The 23836-nt window shown below is 41.5% G+C and overlaps 1 protein-coding gene across 1 annotated transcript; it reads left to right on the top strand.

The window, feature by feature from the left end:
• Positions 1-9218: 9218 nt before the first annotated feature.
• drgx (dorsal root ganglia homeobox) lies at positions 9219-15381 on the top strand. The gene is made up of 7 exons (XM_046357721.1): positions 9219-9276; positions 10198-10301; positions 10762-10863; positions 12778-12953; positions 13466-13578; positions 13705-14104; positions 15363-15381. Exons 1-7 carry the CDS (start codon positions 9219-9221, stop codon positions 15379-15381), a joined length of 972 nt encoding a protein of 323 aa, XP_046213677.1.
• The last annotated feature ends 8455 nt before the right edge of the window (positions 15382-23836 follow it).

Here is a 23836-nt window from a genome sequence, read left to right as displayed (position 1 = left end):
TTTAAAAGGCTAATTGATCATTAGAAAACCGTTTTGCAATTATGTTAGCCCAGTTGAAAACTGTTGTTCTGATTTAAAGAAGCAATAAAACTGGCCTCCTTTGGACCAGTTGAGTATCTGGAACATCAGCATTTGTGGGTTTGATTACAGGCCAGAAACAAAGACCTTTCTTCTGAAACTCGTCATTCTCTTCTTGTTCTGAGAAATTAAGGCTATTCCATGGGAGAAATTGCCGAGAAACTGAAGATCTCGAACAACGCTGTGTACTACTCCCTTCACAGAACAGCGCAAACTGGCTCTAACCAGAATATAAAGAGTGGGAGGCCCCAGTGCACAACTGTGCAAGAGGACAAGTACATTAGTGTCTAGTTTGAGCAACCGATGCCTCACAAGTCCTCAACTGGAAACTTCATTAAATAGTACCCGCAAAACACCAGTCTCAACGTCAACAGTGAAGAGGCGACTTTGCTGAGAACGCTACCTGCCCGCATGCATATAGTGCCAACTGTAATGTTTGCTGAAGGAGGAATAATGGTTTGGGGCTGTTTTCCATGGTTCAGGCTAGGCCCCTTAGTTCCAGTGAAGGGAAATCGTAATGCTACAGCATGCAATGACATAGAAGATTCTGTACTTTTTACTTTGTGGCAACAGTTTGGGGAAAGCCCGTTCCTGTTTCAGCATGACAATAGAATAGAAGAAAACTTTATCGTCCATCCAGGATGAACATTTTTCTCACATACATTCTCACATACATACATTCTCACATCATACACATTTAAACCAGTCAGTCCATCATGTTACATATACTAACAACATGGAAGACATTAATTAATTCAGTCACAAACGACCACTGTCCCAACTGTACTCGATAGATAAGTACATATACCGATACAATTGACTTTGCATTAAGTAGTTCAACAGCACAAGGAATGAATGAATGTTTGAACACGTTCTTCTTGGCTGCCCCTGTGCACAAAGCGAAGTCCATACAGAAATGGTTTGTCGAAGCTATACGTAAAGAAATACACTTTTAGTCAAATACAAGTATATGTAATTGGATTACTCGTCTACACAACTTTAAATTGGTCTATTGAGCTGAGCAATGAGTTTAATACAGAGTGCTGGTGAGTCCTTACTCCACCCACTCCATTCACTGCAATGCAATACAAAGCATATGAGTTACATATTGGTTTATAGAGAAGAAATATAATGCCACTGTAAAAGTGGGGTAGGGATTACTCAATATGGTCTGTAGAATCTAAATAGGGTTTTATTTCTTGGGGGGACTGAGTCTACATACCCAGCCAGCACTTTTACTCCACCCATTCCAACAGTCCCAACGCAATACACTGTTGGCCTATAAATTACATATTGGCTTAGAGGGGTAAAAAAAGACTGCCGATGTGCATTGTGTCCTATGGAATGGGTGTAGTAAAAGGCCAGCAACACTCCGTATTATTCAATGCCCATGAAATTATACCATACAGATTCTACAGACCCTACTTATTTTTCACTGTAAGACCAATATTGTAACTCATATGCTGTGTATTGCATTGCAGAGAATGGAGTAGGTGGAGTAAGGACTCACCAGCGCTCTGTATTAAACCCGTTGCTCAGCTCAATTGGCACAAATAATGTTTTTTTCACTGTAAGACCAATATTGTCAACATACCAGTCTGAACATTGTATTTTTCAAGTATCCTTAAAATAATGTAAACATTTAATAACAAATATTCTATAAATTCTTTCTTGCATTTGAAGCACAATAAAAATCGACATTGATTAAAATGTCATATCTATTGAATGAGTATCCATCCACCTTGCAATGTTAAGAAATGCGTGCCTTTTATTTAGGTTTCTTCATTACCATAGGAAAGTGATGTCATGCTTAGTGCTGTTTGAAGGATAGTAGTCAGAGATTGACTCTAAGGAAAAATACAATATACATGGAGTGTACAAAACATTTGGAACACCTTCCTAATATTGAGTTGCACATCCTTTTTCCCTCAGAACAGCCTCAATTCGTCGGGACATGGACTCTACAAGGTGTCGAAAGCATTCCACAGGGATGCAATCCTATCCTTGTGGCACGGGGCATTATCAAGCAGAAATTTGCTTCCTGCAACACTAACTCAAAAAAGTTCTGGGACACTGTAAAGTCCAGGGAGAATAAGAACACCTCCTCCCAGCTGCCCACTGCACTGAAGATAGGAAACACTATCACCACTGATAAATCCACCATAATTGAGAATTTCAATAATCATTTTTCTACGGCTGGCCATGCTTTCCACCTGGCTACTCCTACCCCGGTCAACAGCACTGCACCCCCAACAGCAACTCGCCCAAGCCTTCCCCATTTCTCCTTCTCCCAAATCCGTTCAACTGATGTTCTGAAAGAGCTGCAAAATCTGGACCCCTACAAATCAGCCGGGCTAGACAATCTGGACCCTTTCTAAAATGATCTGCCGAAATTATTGCCACCCCTATTACTAGCCTGTTCAACCTCTCTTTCGTGTCGTCTGAGATTCCCAAAGGTTGGAAAGCAGCTGCGGTCATCCCCCTCTTCAAAGGGGAGGACACTCTTGACCCAAACTGCTACAGACCTATATCTATCCTACCATGCCTTTCTAAGGTCTTCGAAAGCCAAGTCAACAAACAGATTACCGACCATTTCGAATCTCACCATACCTTCTCTGCTATGCAATCTGGTTTCAGAGCTGGTCATGGGTGCACCTCAGCCACGCTCAAGGTCCTAAACGATATCTTAACCGCCATCGATGAGAAACATTACTGTGCAGCTGTATTCATTGATCTGGCCAAGGCTTTCGACTCTGTCAATCACCACATCCTCATCGGCAGACTCGACAGCCTTGGTTTCTCAAATGATTGCCTCGCCTGGTTCACCAACTACTTCTCTGATAGAGTTCAGTGTGTCAAATCGGAGGGTCTGCTGTCCGGACCTCTGGCAGTCTCTATGGGGGTGCCACAGGGTTCAATTCTTGGACCGACTCTCTTCTCTGTATACATCAATGAGGTCGCTCTTGCTGCTGGTGAGTCTCTGATCCACCTCTACGCAGATGACACCATTCTGTATACTTCTGGCCCTTCTTTGGACACTGTGTTATCAACCCTCCAGGCAAGCTTCAATGCCATACAACTCTCCTTCCGTGGCCTCCAATTGCTCTTAAATACAAGTAAAACTAAATGCATGCTCTTCAACCGATCGCTACCTGCACCTACCCGCCTGTCCAACATCACTACTCTGGACGGCTCTGACTTAGAATACGTGGACAACTACAAATACTTAGGTGTCTGGTTAGACTGTAAACTCTACTTCCAGACCCATATCAAACATCTCCAATCCAAAGTTAAATCTAAAATTGGCTTCCTATTTCGCAACAAAGCATCCTTCACTCATGCTGCCAAACATACCCTTGTAAAACTGACCATCCTACCAATCCTCGGCTTTGGCGATGTCATTTACAAAATAGCCTCCAGTCTATCACAGTGCAATACGTTTTGTCACCAAAGCCCCATATACTACCCACCATTGCGACCTGTACGCTCTCGTTGGCTGGCCCTCAGATGTCCTGAAATGTTGCTCCACTTTTACCAATGGGCCCATTGTGTGCAATGTTGACACGTGGCATAATGGATGCATGTACTCGTTGTTTTCTCCATACCCTAGTCCTCCCATCAGCATTAAATGGCAGGAACTGGATTCATCAAACCATGCAATGTTTTCCAATTCTCCAGTATCCAGTGTTTTTTGTTCCTGAGCCCACTGCAGCCGCAACTCTATAAGGTTGTCTGCTGTTCTACCCAATTTGTGTCAATGTACGACGAGTTGTGCATTATTTTATTGGTCTTTGGATCCAATGTTGTACTGGACTGTCAGTTGACTAACTGTTTCCCGCCCGTCTGTTGCTCTGCACAATTCGTGTCAACCTTCCTTTGTCCTCTTTCATCTGTGACCCATTTTAGACCACTGGCCTGCCATTGGCTGGATGTCCTTTGGGTGGTGGATCATTCTTGATACAAACAGGAAACTGTTGAGCATAAACAACCCAGCAGCGTTGCTGGTGCTCCCGGCACCTACTAACATACCGCGTTCAAAAGCACTTCAATATTTTGTCTTGCCCATTCACCCTCTGAATGGCACACACACAATCCATGTCACAATTGTCTTGAGGCTTAAACATTTTTTTTAACCTGTCTCCTCCCATTCATCTACATTGATTTGAAGTGGATTTAACAGGTGACATCAATAAGGGATCATTGCTTTCACTTGATCAGTCTGTCATGGGAAGAGCAGGTGTCCCAAATGTTTTGTACACTCAGTGTATATTAGTAATACAATGGATATTTGTGGTATTATACATTGCTATGTTGTCGGATTTTGAAATATTCCAAAATGAATATTTGTGCTGCTCTTTGGAAGAATGAATATTGAAACAAAAGTTGATGTGTTCATTCATACATTTCCTTGGGAGTATCAAGGGGAGGTCAATTGAAATGCTCTCCTATACTATCTTCTCTGGTATCGACCCAAGATGTAACGACTTGATTTTTCCTGTTTTTTTAAGGCTGTTGAACAACTTGATTTTCTAAAACCAAGGGAAGATTGTGGTGAAATATTATGACATTGTAATAACTGACATCATAATCAAACCTGATCTACCTCAATACCACAAGAAGCTGCTGAGGGGAGGCCGGCTCATAATAATGGCCGGAATGGAGTGAGTGGAATGGTGTCAACCACATGGAAACCATGTTTTTGATGTGCTTGATACCATTCTGTTGATTCAGTTCCAGCCATTAGTATGAGCCCGTCCTCCCCAATTAAGGTGCCACTGGCCACCTGTGCTCTATACCCAGCATGGTCTCATAGGCTAGACGTAACATAGTAAACGTAAATCTGGGACAAGCAAATTAGTGTGATTAGTTTTGTTTGGTATGGTTACATAAAACAGAAGGTTAATTAAGGCCAAAACTAAAGTTGGGTGAGTGTGTAACACAAAAAATAGCAGCCCAAAGGTTGCGTGTTCTAATATTATCACGGACAACTTTAGCATTTTAGCTAATTAGCAACTTTAATACATCCTACGAATTGTAATTCATAACATACCATATGAAATGGATGATGGACATCCACAAATGAATACATACCAATACAAAACATAACATATCATACCAATTGCAGTGTCCCGGATTTACATTTACTCTGTTTTGTCTACACCCGAGTCCAGGTTGCTGTATCTGTCAGTTATGTAGATAGATAGAAATGTGTAGATGCCAGCTTTATAGACACAAAACATGACTGCATTTCATAATGAAGGAATAAATCATCCATGAAATCTAGTGAATAGTGTATTTATTTGTTTCTAAGTCTATGGAGATCCCTATGTTTTTCTAATTGTATAATTCCTATCACATACTTATACTTTTGTTTAAAAAATTTATTCATAATTTATCTTTCAAAATAGCTTTTCTTTTCAAATCAATTCATCCCCCTTTCTACGACACTCATGAGCAGTAGCAGCTCACAGGGGCTTTCTTCAATCACACCTGCCTTTTACAACCGCTGAGCAATGACTTTACCCAACCACTATTAACCTATATTAGTTATTATGAACAGTGCATTTGACTATCAACGGTAGAAACACTACACGCAGCTTTTTTTCCGTGTCGGCATACATTGGAGAAATATATTGATTTGTCCAAAATGGAATCAAATTGACCGCTTTAGTTCTTTTGAGCTCAAATAATTAAAAGCATGCACTATTATACTTTACTTTAGGATTTTCTTTTGGAGCATAGCTTTTCCTGTGTACCAAATGAAGTTCGGCAAAAACCTATGGCCCAATTCCGAAAACAATAAGTAGACTTGCGCAACTATGCTGAACAGAAACATGTAAAGTGTTGGTCCCATGTTTCATGAACTGAAATAAAAGACCCCAGAAGTTTTTCATACGCACAAATAGCTTATTTCTCTCAAATTTGGTGCTCAAATTGGATTACATCCCTGTTACTGAGCATTTCTCCTTTGCCAAGATAATCCATCCCTCTGATAGGTTTGGCATTTTAAGACGCTGATTAAACAGCATGATTACACAGGGGTACCTTGTGCTGATTACAATAAAAGGTCACTCTCTAAACTGCAGATCACAATATTTGTTACACAACGCAATGCAACAGATGTCAAGTTTTGCGGGAGTTTGCAATTGGCATGCTGACTGCAGGAATGTCCACCAGAGCGGTTGCCAGAGAATTGAATGTTCATTTCTCTACCATAAGTCGCTTCAATGTCATTTTAGAGAATTTGGCAGTACTGGACTCACACCCGCAGACCATGGATAAAGTGTAACCAGAAAGGGAAGCTCAAGTGCGTGCTCGTGGAGAAGTGTGCTCTTCACGGATGAATCCCGGTTTCAACTGTACCAGGCAGATGACAGACAGTGAGTATGGTGTTGTGTGGGCAAGCGGTTTGCTGATGCCAATGTTGTCTGCGGTAATCCTTGAACAGAGTTCCCCATGGTGGCGGTGGGGTTATGGTATGGGCAGGCATAAACTGCGGACAACGAACACAGTTGCATTTGATCAATGTCAATTTGAATACAAAGTGCTACTGTGGTGAGATCCTGAGTCCCATTGAAGTGCCATTAATCAACAATCAACAAGCTGATCAACCCTATGCGAAGGTGTGTTGCGCTACATGAGGCTAATGGTGTTCACACCAGATACTGACTGATTTACCTATATGAACTAACTCTGTATAATGTTTGAAATTGTTGCGTTTCTATTTTTGAGAGTGAGAGTTATGCTAATAACCATACTGATTGAAATATGTTCTATTCATGACCATAAAATCATATGAAGTTAGTCAATTATTTTCTACTTTTTTGCTCCTGGGTTCTAGAACAAGTTAACAACGTGGAATAGTCTTCCAGTCTTTGCCCTAATGCTAGTTAGCATTGGCTCCCAGAACTACCACTAGTTTCCTTCAGATGTCCAGATTTTCAATGTCCGGAGACATTAAAATGGTAACCAGGAGTTCATCTGAGTCTGGGCATGTAAAACAAGGGCTTAAACGCAGGGAAACTCACAGTATCCTTGGCTTGCGCACATCACATTGAACGTGGTTCTAGCATTCTTCAGCCGCCAATCATCTAGCACGCTGTGTTTTAGGGACCACCTGCTTGCTGTCGGCCTTGACATCTGACTGCCGACATTTTTTCCACGCGATTCTACATGTAGAATCGTTTGGCACTCAGTTCGCAAATGATGTTCAGAGGGGCTAAATAGCGTACTCTTTGCCAGATAACACTATTGTTGTGTTTGAGCCCTACTGTAAGTAAGTGACTGGGAGAAAGCTGCAGTTTACACTGACAGACTTCACATGATAAAGAGGGTCGTTACTGACACACACACACACACACACATATTAAATATCTCTATACTATTAGAAAAAACAATTCTAAGAGTAATACACTTGATTTCAATTTTCTCCTTCCCTTTAGTCGAAAGTCGTAATAACAACTTTATTTTCAGCAGTGCATAAATTAATTACATGCATTTAATAACCAAAATATCATTATTATTCCCCCTTTTAATATAATAAATGCTGCACACAGGGGATGCACTTAATAGCGCATGGGCCGTAACTGCCCATTACCCGACTGTAACGATATTACAGACCCAATTACCTGCCATTAGACCGGCTTCTCCACCTTATGTGCGTTGATCCAATCCCACCCTCCTCTTTCAAATTTCAGGTGCAGTTTGGAGCCTCATTTCGTCTCTCCATGGAGACTCCAGCGTCTGTGCTGTGATGTCCCAGATGCGCTTTAAAACTAATTGAAATGGTCCCGTGGTATATCGTTTATCCGTGGTAGCGATATAAATCGTGGGACCCCTTGCTGTGAAGAAAATCAAAATTCTGGCCATTGTGAATGTTATGATATGCGCAGCCCGTTGTAAAGTGGACCCGGTAACCCACCGAAGGAGCAATTAACGGCCTGGCAGTCAATCTCAAACCCAACAGAAGTCATCTTAGATTTTTAATATAGAAGCAACCAAATAAAGTGTGTGTGTGTGTGTGTGTGTGTGTGTGTGTGTGTGTGTGTGTGTGTGTGTGTGTGTGTGTGTGTGTGTGTGTGTGTGTGTGTGTGTGTGTGTGTGTGTGTGTGTGTGTGTGTGTGTGTGTGTGTGTTTATGGTCAGGGAATAACCACTGACATAACAGCGGAATAATCTGCAGGGGAAAATATTTGAATTCTCAGATACCTGGGAGAGTTGATGTTTCTCTCACACACACGGAGAGAGAGTGAGGGAGGGAAAGAGGTCCCACTCACAGTGAGAAGACAAAGCCGCGGTAATCCGATTAGAACCAATTAAGCGTGAGATTCTAAAGGCAGCAAGAGCTGAAAGCCTCAACTCGCCGAAGACATCTGGACACTCCCAGAGAGAGAGAAAGGCAGAGTAGATACACTCAGATAGGGATGGTGTGGGGGAAAGAGGGGAGTGAGTAAGAGAGGTTGTGTAGAGAGATAGTGACTGTTAAAGTGGATTTGTCGGTCCCTCAGACATACAGGAAACTCTTCGCGTCCTCAGCATCCTCTCCTCCTCGCGCCCTGGACCAGCACAAGACAAATACACAGCAGGTATGACAGACAGATGGAATATTCTATCATAGACAGGCTACGCGTTTCATACAATTTACTATCATTTATTTTTTTTAATTGCAAGAGACATCTAAGCATTATTTCTGATGTGTCTCTTTATAACATTTGGTGAGCGCTGCCCTGTCCCATCCTTATGGACAATTTTGATGAGGATTAATCTCCGCTAATAATTTTGGTGTGAGCACATTGCATGCTATTTCATGTTTTATTCCAGTGTTTTATAGCCTAGTAATTTGGTTTGTTACGCAAATTACTTATTGTTCGTTAATTTCGGGGGAAGAGTAGGGAGTTTTGCGGAGTTTTTTTATTCTATTTTGTCATTAATATGAACATTGTAATAATTACACTGATTAGGCTTACAATGGTTGTATTTTGGCCCGTTCCACTGTCAAATATTGATGCAGACCGCTTGGACACATCTTGACTCGTTATTCTCTGATTTGCGACTGAAATTATTTGATTTCTTTTCAGATTTCTCAGTGACATCGGGCTTTCGTACACAGCTCCATAGATAAACAAAGCCCATAAAACCATCATGTTTTACTTTCATTGTCCCCCTCAGCTGGATGGAGAATGCTGTCGGACTAATACGTGTAAGTAGACCATAGCCTAATACTGCAACTTTTGGGACCGCTTCTCCATAGATGCGCTAGAATGTGTTGACAGTTTTGATTTGGAAATAATAAATGTAGGCTACATCCTATAACTTCTATTTCCTTGCAATTGAGTTCAAATATTTGCAGTTTGACGCTACCTCGGAATTTGCTGTAAGAAGAGTGGTTTAAGGGTTATGACTCATGAAAACTGTAAACATCTGAATAACATATTTGTATCCACTTTTTTAATTGTGGTAAATAAAGTATGTGTGTATTTATGTGTTAGCATCATTTCGTGTAAAATACTATACAACTGTTAACTTGATATAGCTGTGATACTATATATATATATATATCACAGCCATATCAAGTTAACAGTTGTATAGTATGTATATATATAAATATATTACTGCATGTTCCATAAATGTTTTAAGCGGTTGTCGCGAGTTTTTGCTTGCCTTTTAAGATTATACTTGTTTTTGAAAAAGCATGCTTCAATAGCGTATTTTTGTTTGTTTTATGAACCCACCCTAGTTTAAAATGTGTGTGTGTGTCTGTGTGTCTGTGTGTGTGTGTCTGTGTGTCTGTGTGTGTGTGTGTTAGCCCCGGGGCTGAGGCGGGTGTGTTGTCCCGTCTGCGACCACAGATGTTGGGTGTCATGCCTCTCAGACCGGGACATCAATGTTTCATGGCTCTAATAAGAGGAATATACAAGCATATTATAGTCCGTTTCAATGGGCCATCCTATTTACTGACATCCGAAAAAATGAACTCCTGCTTGATCCCTTCGTTTCGATGTGTTCGTTGCAAAGTGTTTCTATGTCAGGTTTAGACTGAAAACAAACACAAATGTATTCCATTTATTTCTCCAAACAAGTGTTTTTATTGAAACATTTCTTGGATGATTTATGTTTTCAGTGAACACCAACGGGTTTGCCAACCATGCCTCAGCAGGTGATTTTGATGACGGCTTTCTGCGGAGAAAACAACGTAGAAATAGGACAACATTTACTCTACAACAGGTAGCAATCAATTATAAAACTCTGGACTGCTTAAAAATATCACTCTGTACATTGGTTATAACGAATTTAATCTTATGTGAGCAAAACCATGCATTAGGCTAGCTAGTTTATACAAATGTAGGCCACATATTTCCATAATATTGTTGATTATTATTAACGATTATTATAATGATGCTTCTCATTATTTCCGCCGTAATACTAAAATGTAGCCTATCACTTCCGTATTACTTGCACTTATTCTAGTTAATAGCATTTTGTTGCCTAGTTACGCTATTCACAGGCCAATATATAAGCCTATCGCTTCTGAAAGTAGGCTCGGGCACTTATCAAAACAGGCATCTTTTGTATATTTCGTTCGAAAACCAACACACCCACATAAATATACCATTGTGTGTAGTGTCGTGAATAATAAACTCACATCACTTTAAAACTCTTAATCTCACATTTCTCTCGTTCTCAGTTGGAAGCTTTGGAAGCTGTCTTCGCGCAGACTCACTACCCGGATGTTTTCACGCGCGAGGAACTGGCCATGAAGATCAACCTGACGGAGGCGCGTGTCCAGGTGAACACGCACGCTCACGCACACACCGGAATGAGGCAGTGGGCTCTGAGAGCACGTTTGACCAGAGAGAGGAGGGTAAATTAAGGCACTCTGTCATTCTCCCGATGCTCTTTAATAACATCAACATAATGGTGAATATTAGATCAGGTTGATTAATCGGTCATTCATAATTAACCAGTGATAATGTTCTTCACTAATTTGTCCGCGTCTCAAAACAAAGGTACATTAAATAAAAACACATCATACATGTGCGTCCATTTCCGCAGCTCAGAAGAAGAAAAAATAAAAGAAAGAGGGATGCTTTTAAAGAGGGCAGTAGATAGAAATGTTAAGACAGCATCAAATACGCGCTCACACACACCCACCCCTTCACATTGTTATTATTATTTTTGGGGCAATTTATAACTGCCCTGCCCTCCACATATGTGTGGTTATAAACTTGGCCAGTTGTAATTCAATTCAGTGTGTCCTGTATGTAATTTCCTGCATTCCAGATTTGCTTTTGGGTTTTGTTGTGAGCGCAGATCTAATTGTAGGAAATATAATAGTTAGGCTTTGCTTCCCCTGGGTCATCTTACTATTGCTTAAAGCCGACAGCGCGCGGGATAATGGAATCCCGAGCTGTAAATTAGGGATTGTAAACAAATTATTCCGGTCTAATCCGATTACAGCATTCCTATTATTAAATCTGAACATGAATCGGCTGCAGCATGCAGGGATATTAAACTTACATTATTATTAGAAAATAAATGTCCTTTCTGTTGTAGTGTTGTTGGCCCGTCTTTATTGTATCGTGTCAATGGGTTTCCCCCTCCTTAAAGCAGGTGCCAAATGGAGATTAATGTAGCAATTACCAGCCATTCAGAGAGACGGGATCACGACTCTTTAGCTGTAAGGTGCAGGGGTGAGATAGCCTGCCTCACAATCACAACACGCCGCGATATTGTTGTCCTGACACTAAACTAAACTGTTGTCCTTTTTTCGTACATTGACTGAATGGGAATCGTTTTTTTGGTTGTTGACGTCCTTGTACCTAGGCTTTTGCACAATGGTGACTGTTCTGTCCCGCACAGTTGCTCCACCCCATTCCATTCACACACATCATGATTAATGCGTGTGGGAGTGCAGTCTTAATCGAATCTGATGTTGTCAAACAATCACTAAATAGGGGAATAAACGACTTCATCACAGCTCTCTCTCTAAAGCGCCCTGACTGTCAGTGGGAAGTCATTAAAATATGAGAATGAAAAATTGCTCAATTAAATGTTGTTATAGGCAATGACCTTCTTTCAATTAGGATATAGAAGTTGGCAGCATGTGGCGGGCTGGAGACTATGGGTGGGTGAAGTTTGGGAGAAGTCGCAGTGCAAAGTCACTCAGGCAGAGAGCTTCGGTCTGACACACACACACACACACACACACACACACACACACACACACACACACACACACACACACACACACACACACACACACACACACACACACACACACACACACACACACACACACACACACACACACACACACACACACACACACACACACACACACACACACACACACACACACACACACACACACACACATACACACACACAGCGACATCTTTATCTTTATATTATCATGTTCCAAAAATGACATATCCTTTTGATGGATTTGATGACAAGAAACAATAGACCCTGTCCATATTTCGGTAATGAGACATGGTTCATAAAATTTGTCTGTTTTCTGACCAACTGAATCTTACCTTCTGCTCCTATGTGCATAACTACAAAGATGCTGGTCTGGGTTTGTAACATGTCAATATACATCACAAAAGCAGGTATTCATTGGACTACTTTAGATTGTACACGGGAGAGAGTTTGCATGGCGCAACAGTGAGTTTTTTACTTCCTCTCCTCTCCTGTTTAGGTGTGGTTCCAGAATCGCAGGGCCAAGTGGAGAAAGACAGAGAGAGGGAGTACAGACCCTGACGGAGGGAAGGAGCAGATGAACGAGGGAGGCACTCCTCCGTCCAGGAGTCTGAACTCCCAGTCTCCTGTGGATCAGAGCAGGAAACAGAAAGAACCTTTGGAGATGCAGCAGAGGTAAGAGAACAGGGACAAGGACATAGGTGCATGAAGATGGGGTTGGCTGTATAGCCTAGCATAGAGTTTGTGGGGAGGCTTCCCCTCCAGAGTTAGGCCTTTTCTTTTCCCATTGGCCAGTGATGTTGAAGCAGTCCATTGTCATGTGATGCTGAATGTCTCCAATTTGGGATCCTGATTTAGCAACAGTCCACTGTGCTTAAATCCCTCTCTCCCAGTGGCCAGTAACAATAAAGCCGCTGTCCACAGTTATGTGGTACTGAAAAGCAGGGTGCTAAGTGTACAGCTGTCTGTGCTGAAGTCTCAGACCAGCCCCTATTTGCTTGTTGTTTACTTCGGACCTTCCAAATGTGATTAAGTCACCACAAATGCTAACCCACTCCTCTTCCCCTCCTCTCACTCCTCTTCCCCTCCCTACTCCTCTTCACTTTCCTTCAGTTGCAGGATAACCATAATCTCTTATCTCCTCTCGAGTCATTTTAAACTAACCTCCCTCCTCTCTCTCCCTCCAGTATAAACCGAGCGGTGGGTCCTGGTGGTCCGTTCTTCCCCTCCTGTCTACCAGGAACACTCCTGAACTCAGCCACCTATGCCCAGGCTCTGTCACATGTTGCCACAATGAAGGGTAAGTTAGCACAGCTAACAGTTAACATGACTAACACACTTGATGGTTAGAGGAGAAGGGTAGTGATGATGGACATACTCTACTGTAAAACAATATCCTGACCTGTGTGTGTGTGTGTCTTACCAGGAGGTGGTCTTTGCTCATGCTGTGTTCCTGACCCCATGGGCCTGTCCTTCTTGCCCCCCTATGGTTGTCAGGGCAACCGTACGGCCAGTGTGGCGGCCCTGAGGATGAAGGCCCGGGAGCACTCCGAGGCCGTGCTACAGTCAGCCAACCTGCTGGGGGCCGGCCACGGGCATGGGACTGGAGTAGGAGGCATGTCGGTGCTTGGGGTGTCTGGTGCTGGGTTGACAAGGCCTGGGATGGGCCCTGCCCTGGGAGTAGTATCTGGATCAGTGTTGGGAGTCTCTGGAGCCGTGGGGAGAGGCTCCAGAGACGAGGCTCCCAGCCCAGGCTCCAAGACCCCGACTCAGGGTACCGGGTCTGACAAACACCCCCTCTGCCCCAAGGAACCACTGGAGAAAAAGTGAGTGTGTCTTTGTCGCTGCCCAGAGGAGACAGACGTGCAGACAGTGTGGATGTACAGACGGAAGGACTGGGACTTAAAACTACTGTGGTGTGAATGTGCCTCCTGTTACAACTACTCTCCCTCTACCTACTCCTCCTAAAGCACAACTATGGACCTAGTCCTATTACTACTGGAGCAGGGAGAGGAGTGGCTACCCAGATATCATACTCTATGGATTCAACTATCAAGATATTGTATGACTGTGATTTATTTATTGTGGGTGAATATTGCTGAATTATCGTGGGGCCGTTGCGGTCCCCTTATAAGCACACGTACTGTACGTAGCTCATGGACTCTACATGGACCCTGAATAAACTGTGTGTGATGGAGACTACCACCCTGGCTAATAATGTGAATCTGAGGCATTTCCCCTTCTCTCTCATCTTGGCTACACGCTCTCCCCTGTGTATTAGGGTATTGTGTTACAGAAAGTCACCAGACAATGTAACATGTTATGTTCCTCTTTTTTTTTTAAACACATGTAAAAACACAATGTGAAATATTGACACTTCTATAGTTTTCACTGGAGTCATGGTCATCCGTGTTCAGGTTTTTAAGCCAGCGTCCAGAGAGAACGCTAACTACTGATTTATTTATGTCTCGTTTAACTGACAGTGGCAGTGTACATGAATCAACGTATTTGCTTTCACATCGATGTTAAAGTGCCACAGTTGAAGCTAATGTTGCTCTGTGGTCCCTTGGCTACGCTAACAGGGTAGGCTAACAGATATGATGACACAACAGTGGTGTTGATATCAGGGCTTTTGCTAATAGCAGTCTGTTAGCACGTCTGCGGCATTACTAGCGTTAGCCGACCCTGGATCACTTTAGTCCTGTTGTGACATGTTCTCTAAAACAATTAAAGATGTAGTCTCTCCTGTTGCCTACCGCCACGGCCATCTGCTCCTATCCATTATTCATCAGTTTCCCTTAAAGCTGGAGAAACTAGAGAACACCACTCATAACCTCCTCTCTCTCTCTCTCTCTCTCTCTCTCTCTCTCTCTCTCTCTCTCTCTCTCTCTCTCTCTCTCTCTCTCTCGCTTGAGACGCATCGCCAGGTTACAATAGCCCATTAAACATGATACATGCTATTTATTAACAGTAAAATGTATATTTACAAAACGATGGGCCTTTAAACCCAGAGGCTCCTTCATGGTTCATCAGTGATAGTTGATTTATTAATTTAAACCTCTTTTCTGTGTTGTCTTTCACCAGATCGTCTAATAAGACATAAACCAATCAGATTGAGAAAACTTAATCGCAGGAAGAGAGAGTACACAGAGACCAGGATTTAGGCTGATTCAATTTGAGTCCTTGAGGATTTTCAGGAAATTACTTTTGATAATCAATAACACAATTAAGTCAACTACACACACATTAGCATGAATAATTGATGGTGAATTATGTATTACCACAAAGTACTGGGTTAATAATTAATGATGAGGGAGACACCCCGGTGACATGGAGGAGGGAGATAATGTCAGAAGTCCTGGCTCGAGCACTCACACTATTTTATTCTCTCTCTTCCTCTTTCTTTCTCTCCCCCTATTTCTCTTGTTCTCTATCTATTTGTCTCTATATTTCTCCCTGTATCTTCTTTTTGTTTATCTCTCTTTATTCATCTGTCCTCCTCTCTCTTCTCTATCGCTCTCGTCTTTCGCAATGAAATGTTCTGCATGCTGTGCATAGTTCATATATATGAATAAAGTGAAGACTTAATTGGATCTTTGAGTCATCGAGTTCTACTGTTATAAAGTGAAGACTTCATTGAAGCTCTGAGTCACTGGGTTATATTGTTAGTGTGTTTATATCAGCAAGACCACTCATGATCTGTGGAGGCTTCTTCTTCTTCTTCTATCTTTATGGGTTATTTTGTTCTATCACTCTTTAATAAACAAGACCAGCAAAATCTTCCACGAAACAAATAGCCGTGCATAATGTAGTTAGAGTTTGCATGATTATACTCTAAAATCGGAGTAAATTGCGATACTTCTATCTAAAACGTTTGACCATTATTTAGTGATTGAGTTTCCCAAACCACTCATGTAACATTGAAATCTTGGCCAGGTTCGTATAGTGAGGAAAGGCAAGTTCAACAAATTGTTTGTATTTTTGATTTACGCCAGTATTGTTTTCTTTTTCAGAATATAAATAAATATATATATATACAGTACCAGTCAAAAGTTTGGACACACATACTCATTCAAGGGTTTTTCTTTATTTTTACAATTTTTTACATTATATATTAATAGTGAAAACATCAAAACTATAAAATAACACATAGTGGTACATGTAGTAAACAAAAAAAGTGTTATACAAATCCTTCTTTAAATAATGTAGATTCTTAAAAGTAGTCACCCTTTTCCTTGACAACGGCTTTGTACACTCTTGGCATTCTCTCAACCAGCTTCACCTGGAATGCTTTTCCAACAGTCTTGAAGGAGTTCCCACATATGCTGAGCACTTGTTGGCTGCTTTTCCTTCACTCTGCGGTTCAACTCATCCCAAACCATCTCAATTGGGTTGAGGTCGGGTGATTGTGGAGGCCAGGTCATCTGATGCAGCACTCCATCACTCTCCTTGGTCAAATAGCCCTTACACTGCCTGGAGGTGTGTTGAGTCATTGTCCTGTTGAAAAACAAATGATATTCCCACTAAGTGCAAACCAGATGGGATGGCGTATCACTGCAGAATGCTGTGGTAGCCATTCTGGTTAAGTGTGCCTTGAATTCTAAATAAATCACAGACAGTGTCACCAGCAAAGCACCCCCACACCATCACACCACCTCCTCCATGCTTCATGGTGGGAACCACACATGCAGAGATAATCCGTTCACCTACTCTGCATCTCACAAAGACACGGCGGTTAGAACCAAAGATCTCAAATTTGGACTCATCAGACCAAAGGACAAATTTTACCGGTCTAATGTCCATTGCTCATGTTTCTTGGTCCAACCAAGTCTCTTCTTCTTATTGGTGTCCTTTATTTGTGGTTTCTTTGCAGCAATTTGACCATGAAGAACTGATTCACGCAGTCTCCTCTGAACAGTTGATGTTTTGATGAGTCTGTTACTTGAACTCTGAAACATATATTTGGGCTGCAATTTCTGAGGCTGGTAACTGTAATGAACTCATCCTCTGCAGCAGAGGTAACTCTGGGTCTTCCTTTCCTGTGGCAGTCCTCATGAGAGCCAGTTTAATCATAGCGCTTGATGGTTTTTGCGACTGCACTTGAAGAAACTTTAAAAGTTGTTGAATATTCCGTATTGACTGACCTTCATGTCTTAAAGTAAAGCTTATTTCAGCTGCTTTTGCCATAATATGGACTTGGTCTTTTACCAAATAGGGCTATATTCTGTATACCACCCCTACCTTGTCACAACACAAGTGATTGGCTCAAATGCATTTCGGAGGAAAGAAATTCCACAAATTATCTTTTCATTAACAAATTAACCTGTTAATTGAAATCATTCCAGGTGACAACCTCATGAAGCTGGTTCAGAGAATACCAAGAGTGTGCAAAGCTGTCATCAAGGCAAAGGGTGGCTGCTTGAAGAATCTCAAATATAAAATGTATTTTGTTTAGCACTTTTTTGGTTACTACATGATTCCATTTGTGTTATTTCATAGTTTTGTGGTCTTTACTATTAGTCTACAATGTAGAGAATTGTAAAAATAAAGAAAACCCCTGCAATGAGTAGGTGTGTCCAAACTTTTGACTGGTACTGTATAATATACAAATATATATATTTAAAAGTATGTGAACACCCCTTAAAATTAGTGGATTTGGCTATTTCAGCCACACCTGTTTCTGACAGGTGTATAAAATCGAACACACAGCCATGCAATCACCATAGACAAACATTGGCAGTAGAATGGCCTTACTGAAGAGTTCAGTGATTTTCAATGTGGCACCGTCATAGGTTCGTCAAATTTCTGCCCTGCTAGAGCTGACCCGGTCAACTGTAAGTGCTGTTATTTTGATGTGGAATTGTTTAGGAGCAACAACGGCTCACAGAACGGGACTATCGAGTGCTGAAGCGCGTAACGCATAAAAATGGTCTGTCTTCAGTTGCAATTTTTCAGTTTTTGATTTCTTCAAAAAGTTTGAAATATCCAATAAATGTCGTTCCACTTCATGATTGTGTCCCACTTGTTGTTGATTCTTCACAAAAAAATACAGTTTTATATCTTTATGTTTGAAGCCTGAAATGTGGCAAAAGGTCGCAAAGTTCAATGGGGCCGAATACTTTCGCAAGGCACTGTAGACACACAGGCTTTATTCAAGGTCAGTGGAAGGTAATTTGTAAAAACAGAAAAACAATAATGGCCCTAGCCGGCTGACTTGCGGTACAACACACTCAACTGAATTTACACGAGAGAGGCTTCCATTAACGAAAACCCTCTGTGTTTTATTAGATAGGTAACTCTCAATCCATATTAAGGCAGAGGATGCAAATCCATAACGTCTACGTTTTTTTCAGAAATAGGTTATAATCAATGATATCAAAAGCTGTACTGAAGTCTAAACAAAACAGTTCCAACAGTCTTCCTATTATCAATTTCTCTCAGCCAAGTCATCTGTGTCAGTGCCGAGCATGTTGAGTGCTCGGCCTATTGCACCCTGAGAGCAGAGATGCCTCGTAGTATTACGAGTGCTGAAGGGAGAGCATCCCTTCAGAGCTTCTGACAGACTTGTACTTTGAGTATTACGTTTGTTGTAACCTCTCCGGCCGTGATAGTAAATATTCGTTCATTTAACTTTGACTTTGAGTCCTTAGGTGGTCATTTCCATGACAATTTGGCGTCACAAACTGGATAATTGATTCTACCTGTGGAGCTCGGCAGTGAAGGCATGCAAGGGTAATTCCCGTCTGACCAAAGACGACGAGGACGCACTCAGACCAGATACTCACTGTGGGCTGCCCGGGAGAAAACACATCATCTGCGAAACCTGGAAAGACTGACAAGTGAATTTCAGTAAGTCAACTTCAAAAAAACTGGTTTGAGAAGCTTAGAATAGGATCCAGAGTCCCAAAAGGGGACTAGGTGGGGGGTAGAGAGACCCCATCGTCAACGTTGTCTGTAGGTTTTCAGGGATTACTTACATAGTTCTGGGAACTATATGGCAGTTCTGGGAACACCATTTTAGGATTTAGAGAATAGTAAGTGATTGAGTGGAATGATTTTTGTATGATCGACTAATTTAACGGGAAAGGGGAAATTAGTTCCCAGAATGATTGCGTTATGACTAGAGTAATGCAAATTGGTAATGTATAATTTGTAAGTAATCGTGGGGAAAAGTACAAGTAGATATGAAGACCCATATTTGTCAACCAAAGGGACCCAGTAAAGTGATGGCAAAGACATTTGGTAAAAGGGTACTGTGTCAGACAGAAGATTGGACAGCATGGAATGACCCCACGAAAGGTGCTGTGAAGTTTGAAGAAGAGGTGAGAGCAATCATTGCCATGGATAACCAGACCACCCGTGAAATTGAGGAAATTCTCTGTCGGTGTTTGAAGTTCAAGTGGAACCAGCGTAAGGGAGGCTAGAATGCAGTCAGAGCCAACCGTGCTGACCAACTTACTTCTGTGTTTGATCATGTAAAGACAACATATCCAAAGGACACAGACGGGCAGAAAATACATTCCACCATGATGAAGGCCGATGAGAGCTTTGAGGACTATCAGGAACGAATGGAGAAGAGCTTCCTCCAGCATCCTGGTCTGACCCCTGACCAAGAACCATATGTCAGCCTGCTGTGCTATGCCAAGGAAGACCACTACATGCAATGGGTGGGAGACAAAGAACCTCGCTAATGTCAAACCTCACAACACACATGCAGAAAGACAGATCAAGTCGAAGACATCCAAGACTGGTGCTAAACTACAAGCTGCACAGTTGTTGTTTTTTGCTGGAGGAGGAGGAGGAGGAAGAGGATACCGTGGAGGTCAAGGACGAGGTCGAGGAGGAGGTAGAGGAAGGGTAAGATGCAGAGGGTGTGGAGCACAAGGCGCCTCTGTAGGGAGAGACTGGAGATGCTACAACTGTGGCGGGGGTAGAGAGACCCTGTCGGCAACGTTGTCTGTAAGTATTCAGGTAGTATTCATATTAGGTATTCAGGTATAACTTACATAGTTCTGGGAACTACATGCAAGTTCTGGGAACACCATTTTATTATTTAGAAAATAGTAAGTGATTGAGTGGAATTATTTTTGTATGACTGACTAATTTACTGATAAAGGGAAATTATTTCCCAGAATGATTGTGTTACTCCAGACCTAATCTCAATTGAGATGTTGCGGCAGGACTTGAAAAGAGCATTTCATGCTTGAAAACGTCGCTGAGTTAAAGCAGTTCTGCATGCAAGAATGGGCCAAAATTCCTCTACAGTGATGTGAGTGAACAACTACAGGAAGCATTTAGTTGTGGCACAACCAATTATTGAGTTTAAGGGGCAATGACTTTTTCACACAAGGGAATTGGGTGTTGCAAAACTTTGTTAATTCAATGAATAGAATAAGTATACATTTTTCTTGTTATTTGTAAACTCAGGTTCCCTTTATCTAATATTACGTTTTGGTTGAAGATCTGATAACATTCAATATTAAAAATATAGAAAATCAGAAAAGGGGCAAATACTTTTTCACAGCACTGTGTGTGTGTGTGTGTTTGTGTGTGTGTTTGTGTGTGTGTGTGTGTGTGTGTGTGTGTGTGTGTGTGTGTGTGTGTGTGTGTGTGTGTGTGTGTGTGTGTGTGTGTGTGTGTGTGTGTGTGTGTGTGTGTGTGTGTGTGTGTGGATATATATATTATCCAATCGAGCCGAATCAAGGATTACTTGATTAATCATCTCCTAATATAGTAATATGTAAATGTATGAGTTCCAAAAATCCAATGACATGGCAGCTAATGATAATATTGTGTATAGTTATTATAACAATACTTATATAGTGTATACGTATTATAACAATACTTATTATAAGAAATGTACACTGCTCCCCAAAATGGAACATTTATTATATATGCGGCTGACATTGACATACGGTCTAAAACTCACACAAAAGATTCAGACAACACATTTAAATCTCTCCAAATTGAATACAGTAGATTTGGAATTTAATCATTAACAAAAACAAAAGATTCGGGGGTTATAATGGTTCCGATCATTTAAGTTTTGTATGGCACCCATAATTCACTGCTTTAATATCCCATAAACAAGTCAAGTTGCTATTGACATCCCCGCTGTGCATGTGGCATCTGTGATAATTCTCTGTCACCTAAAATAAGTCCTGCATCAGTTTTGTGGAGCATTGTTGTATTAAATTAACTGGAGGGCAGCCAGAAACAGAAAGAGTGAATATGGAGGACAGGCATTTTAACTCTCTTCTACACAGCCATGTTAATGGACTTCTATTGTTGCAGTAATGGAAACATAATACTGTGCTGCAGAAAGAGAGAGATGTCCTGGACTCTCCACACTGAGAGACAAGCAGCAGGATGAAGTTTACCCTGGAAACTGATCTGAGGTCATGTTTTCCCTCCCTAATTTCTTACGAACAGGGGGGGCTGATCCTAGATCTGTGTTTATAGGGCTATGCTAACTTCTATACAACGGCAGAGAGAGACAGTGCAGACAGTATTCAGAGAAGATACTGAACCTCCACCGTCATCATCCCTGCTTTTAATTCCTGCATTAGAAATTATCGATAAGCCAATCAATTAGATCTGGTAGACTCATCTCTGATGGAGGTTATACCAGCATAGCATATTTTAACTCAGCAGAGTAATGCATTTGTTCATCAGACGTCTGCCAGCTGTAACCACAGGCTGCTGACAGCGACACAACCACAGGGAGGCACCTGACTCAGCATGGAGAGGACCAGGACCAGCTCTCTGCTCTGGACCAGACTCCTGTCTCATATCAGACCCAGAGGTGGCTCATTATATTATACTAGGCAATAACAAATTCTTATTTACAATGACAGCTTACCTCAGCGAAACCCGGACAAAACTGGGCCAATTGTGCACCGCCCTGTGGTACTCCCAATCACGGCCAGATGTGATGCAGCCTGGATTTGAACCAGGTACTGTAGTGATGCCTCTTCCACTGAGATGCAGTGCCTTAGACTGCTGCACCACTCAGGAGCCCCAAAGCCATCAACATGACCGTCTTGGCCAGGTCTCCTAAACTCAATGGGATGTTATTTAACCTAAATAAAGGTTAAATTAGAAACATTCTTTCAAAAATTTCTCCCTTGAAAAATAGATTTATTTGACACATAAAATTTAAAAAATGATATCTCATAGATCGGGGTTGCCTAGTAGTTAGAGCGTTGGGCCAGTAACCGAAAATTTGCTGGATTAAATCCCCGAGCTGACAAGGTAAACATCTGTTGTTCTGCCCCTGAACAAGGCAATTAACCCACAGTTCCCACTGTTCCCCCGCCACTGTAAATAAGAATTTGTTCTTAACTGACTTGCCTAGATAAATAAATAAATGAAAATGTACGTATTTTTTTTCAAGTTTAGGCTTTAGATCAATGATCACAGTCAGAGCATAGGGTGCATCTCAGTATGAGGGCATTTCATCAGTGATATGTATCCCTAGGTTTAGGGATACATACAGTTGAAGTAGGAAGTTTACATACACTTAGGTTGGAGTCATTAAAACTAATTTTTCAACCACTCCACACATTTCTTGTTAACAAACTATAGTTTTGGCAAGTCGGTTAGGACATCTACTTTATGGATGACACAAGACATTTTTCCAGTAATTGTTTACAGACAGAATATTTCACTTCTAATTCACTGTATCCCAATTCCAGTGGGTCAGAAGTTTACATACACTAAGTTGACTGTGCCTTTCAACAGCTTGGGAAATTCCAGAAAATGATGTCATGGCTTTAGAAGCTTCTGATAGGCTAGACCTCCACAAGTCTGGTTCATCATTGGGAGCAATTTCCAAATGCCTGAAGGTACCACGTTCATCTGTACAAATAATTGTACACAAGTATTGTCAGGATTTGTCCAGGGTTGTTCCGGTTTTTGGTCACTAGATGCCCTCATTGTGCTTTTTGACCTTTTTGTTTTCCCTTGATCCCCATTATTATTTGCACCTGTGCCTCGTTTCCCCTGATTGTATTTAAACCCTTAGTTTTCCTCAGTTCTTTGCTCTGTGTTTGTATGTTAGCACCTAGCCCTAGTATTCTGTGAACTCTTGTTGATCCCGGTAGACTCTCTTGTGGAATTCTGTTTTTTGATCTTGTGGAATTCTGTTTTTTGATCTTGTTGAATTCTGTTTTTTGTTCTTGTTGATTTATTTTTGAGTATCTTTTGAGGCTTTTTATGCTATACCTTCCACCTTGTGGATTTACCTTTTTTGTCTTGGAGGATTACCTTTGTTCTTGTGGAATTCCTTTTGAGGTTGTGGAGTTACATGTTTACCTGAAGAACTTCACTTTTTACTTCATTAAATACACCGTCTCAAGTACTGCTGTGTCTGCCTCATCTTCTGGGTTCTGCCGACTATTCGTGGCTCAGTTGGTTAAGTGACTGTTTCTCACTCCGGAGACCTGGGTTCGTAACCGGGTCCTGACAAGTATAAACAACATGGGACCACGCAGCCGTCATACCGCTCAGAAAGGAGGAGTGTTCTGTCTCCTAGAGATGAACGTACTTTGGTGCAA

The sequence above is a fragment of the Oncorhynchus gorbuscha genome, linkage group LG08 (assembly GCF_021184085.1).
Source record: "Oncorhynchus gorbuscha isolate QuinsamMale2020 ecotype Even-year linkage group LG08, OgorEven_v1.0, whole genome shotgun sequence".
Taxonomy (NCBI): Eukaryota; Metazoa; Chordata; class Actinopteri; order Salmoniformes; family Salmonidae; genus Oncorhynchus; species Oncorhynchus gorbuscha.
The sequence above is the reverse complement of the archived record's forward strand: the minus strand, read 5'-3'. Positions and strand labels throughout refer to the sequence as shown.

Coding starts and splice junctions, on each gene's coding strand:
- drgx (XM_046357721.1), top strand. CDS start 9,219: ATGTTTTACTTTCATTGTCCCCCTCAGCTGGATGGAGAATGCTGTCGG. Junction 9,277..10,197: donor ATGCTGTCGGACTAATACGT/GTAAGTAGACCA, acceptor TTATGTTTTCAG/TGAACACCAACGGGTTTGCC. Junction 10,864..12,777: donor TGACGGAGGCGCGTGTCCAG/GTGAACACGCAC, acceptor TCTCCTGTTTAG/GTGTGGTTCCAGAATCGCAG.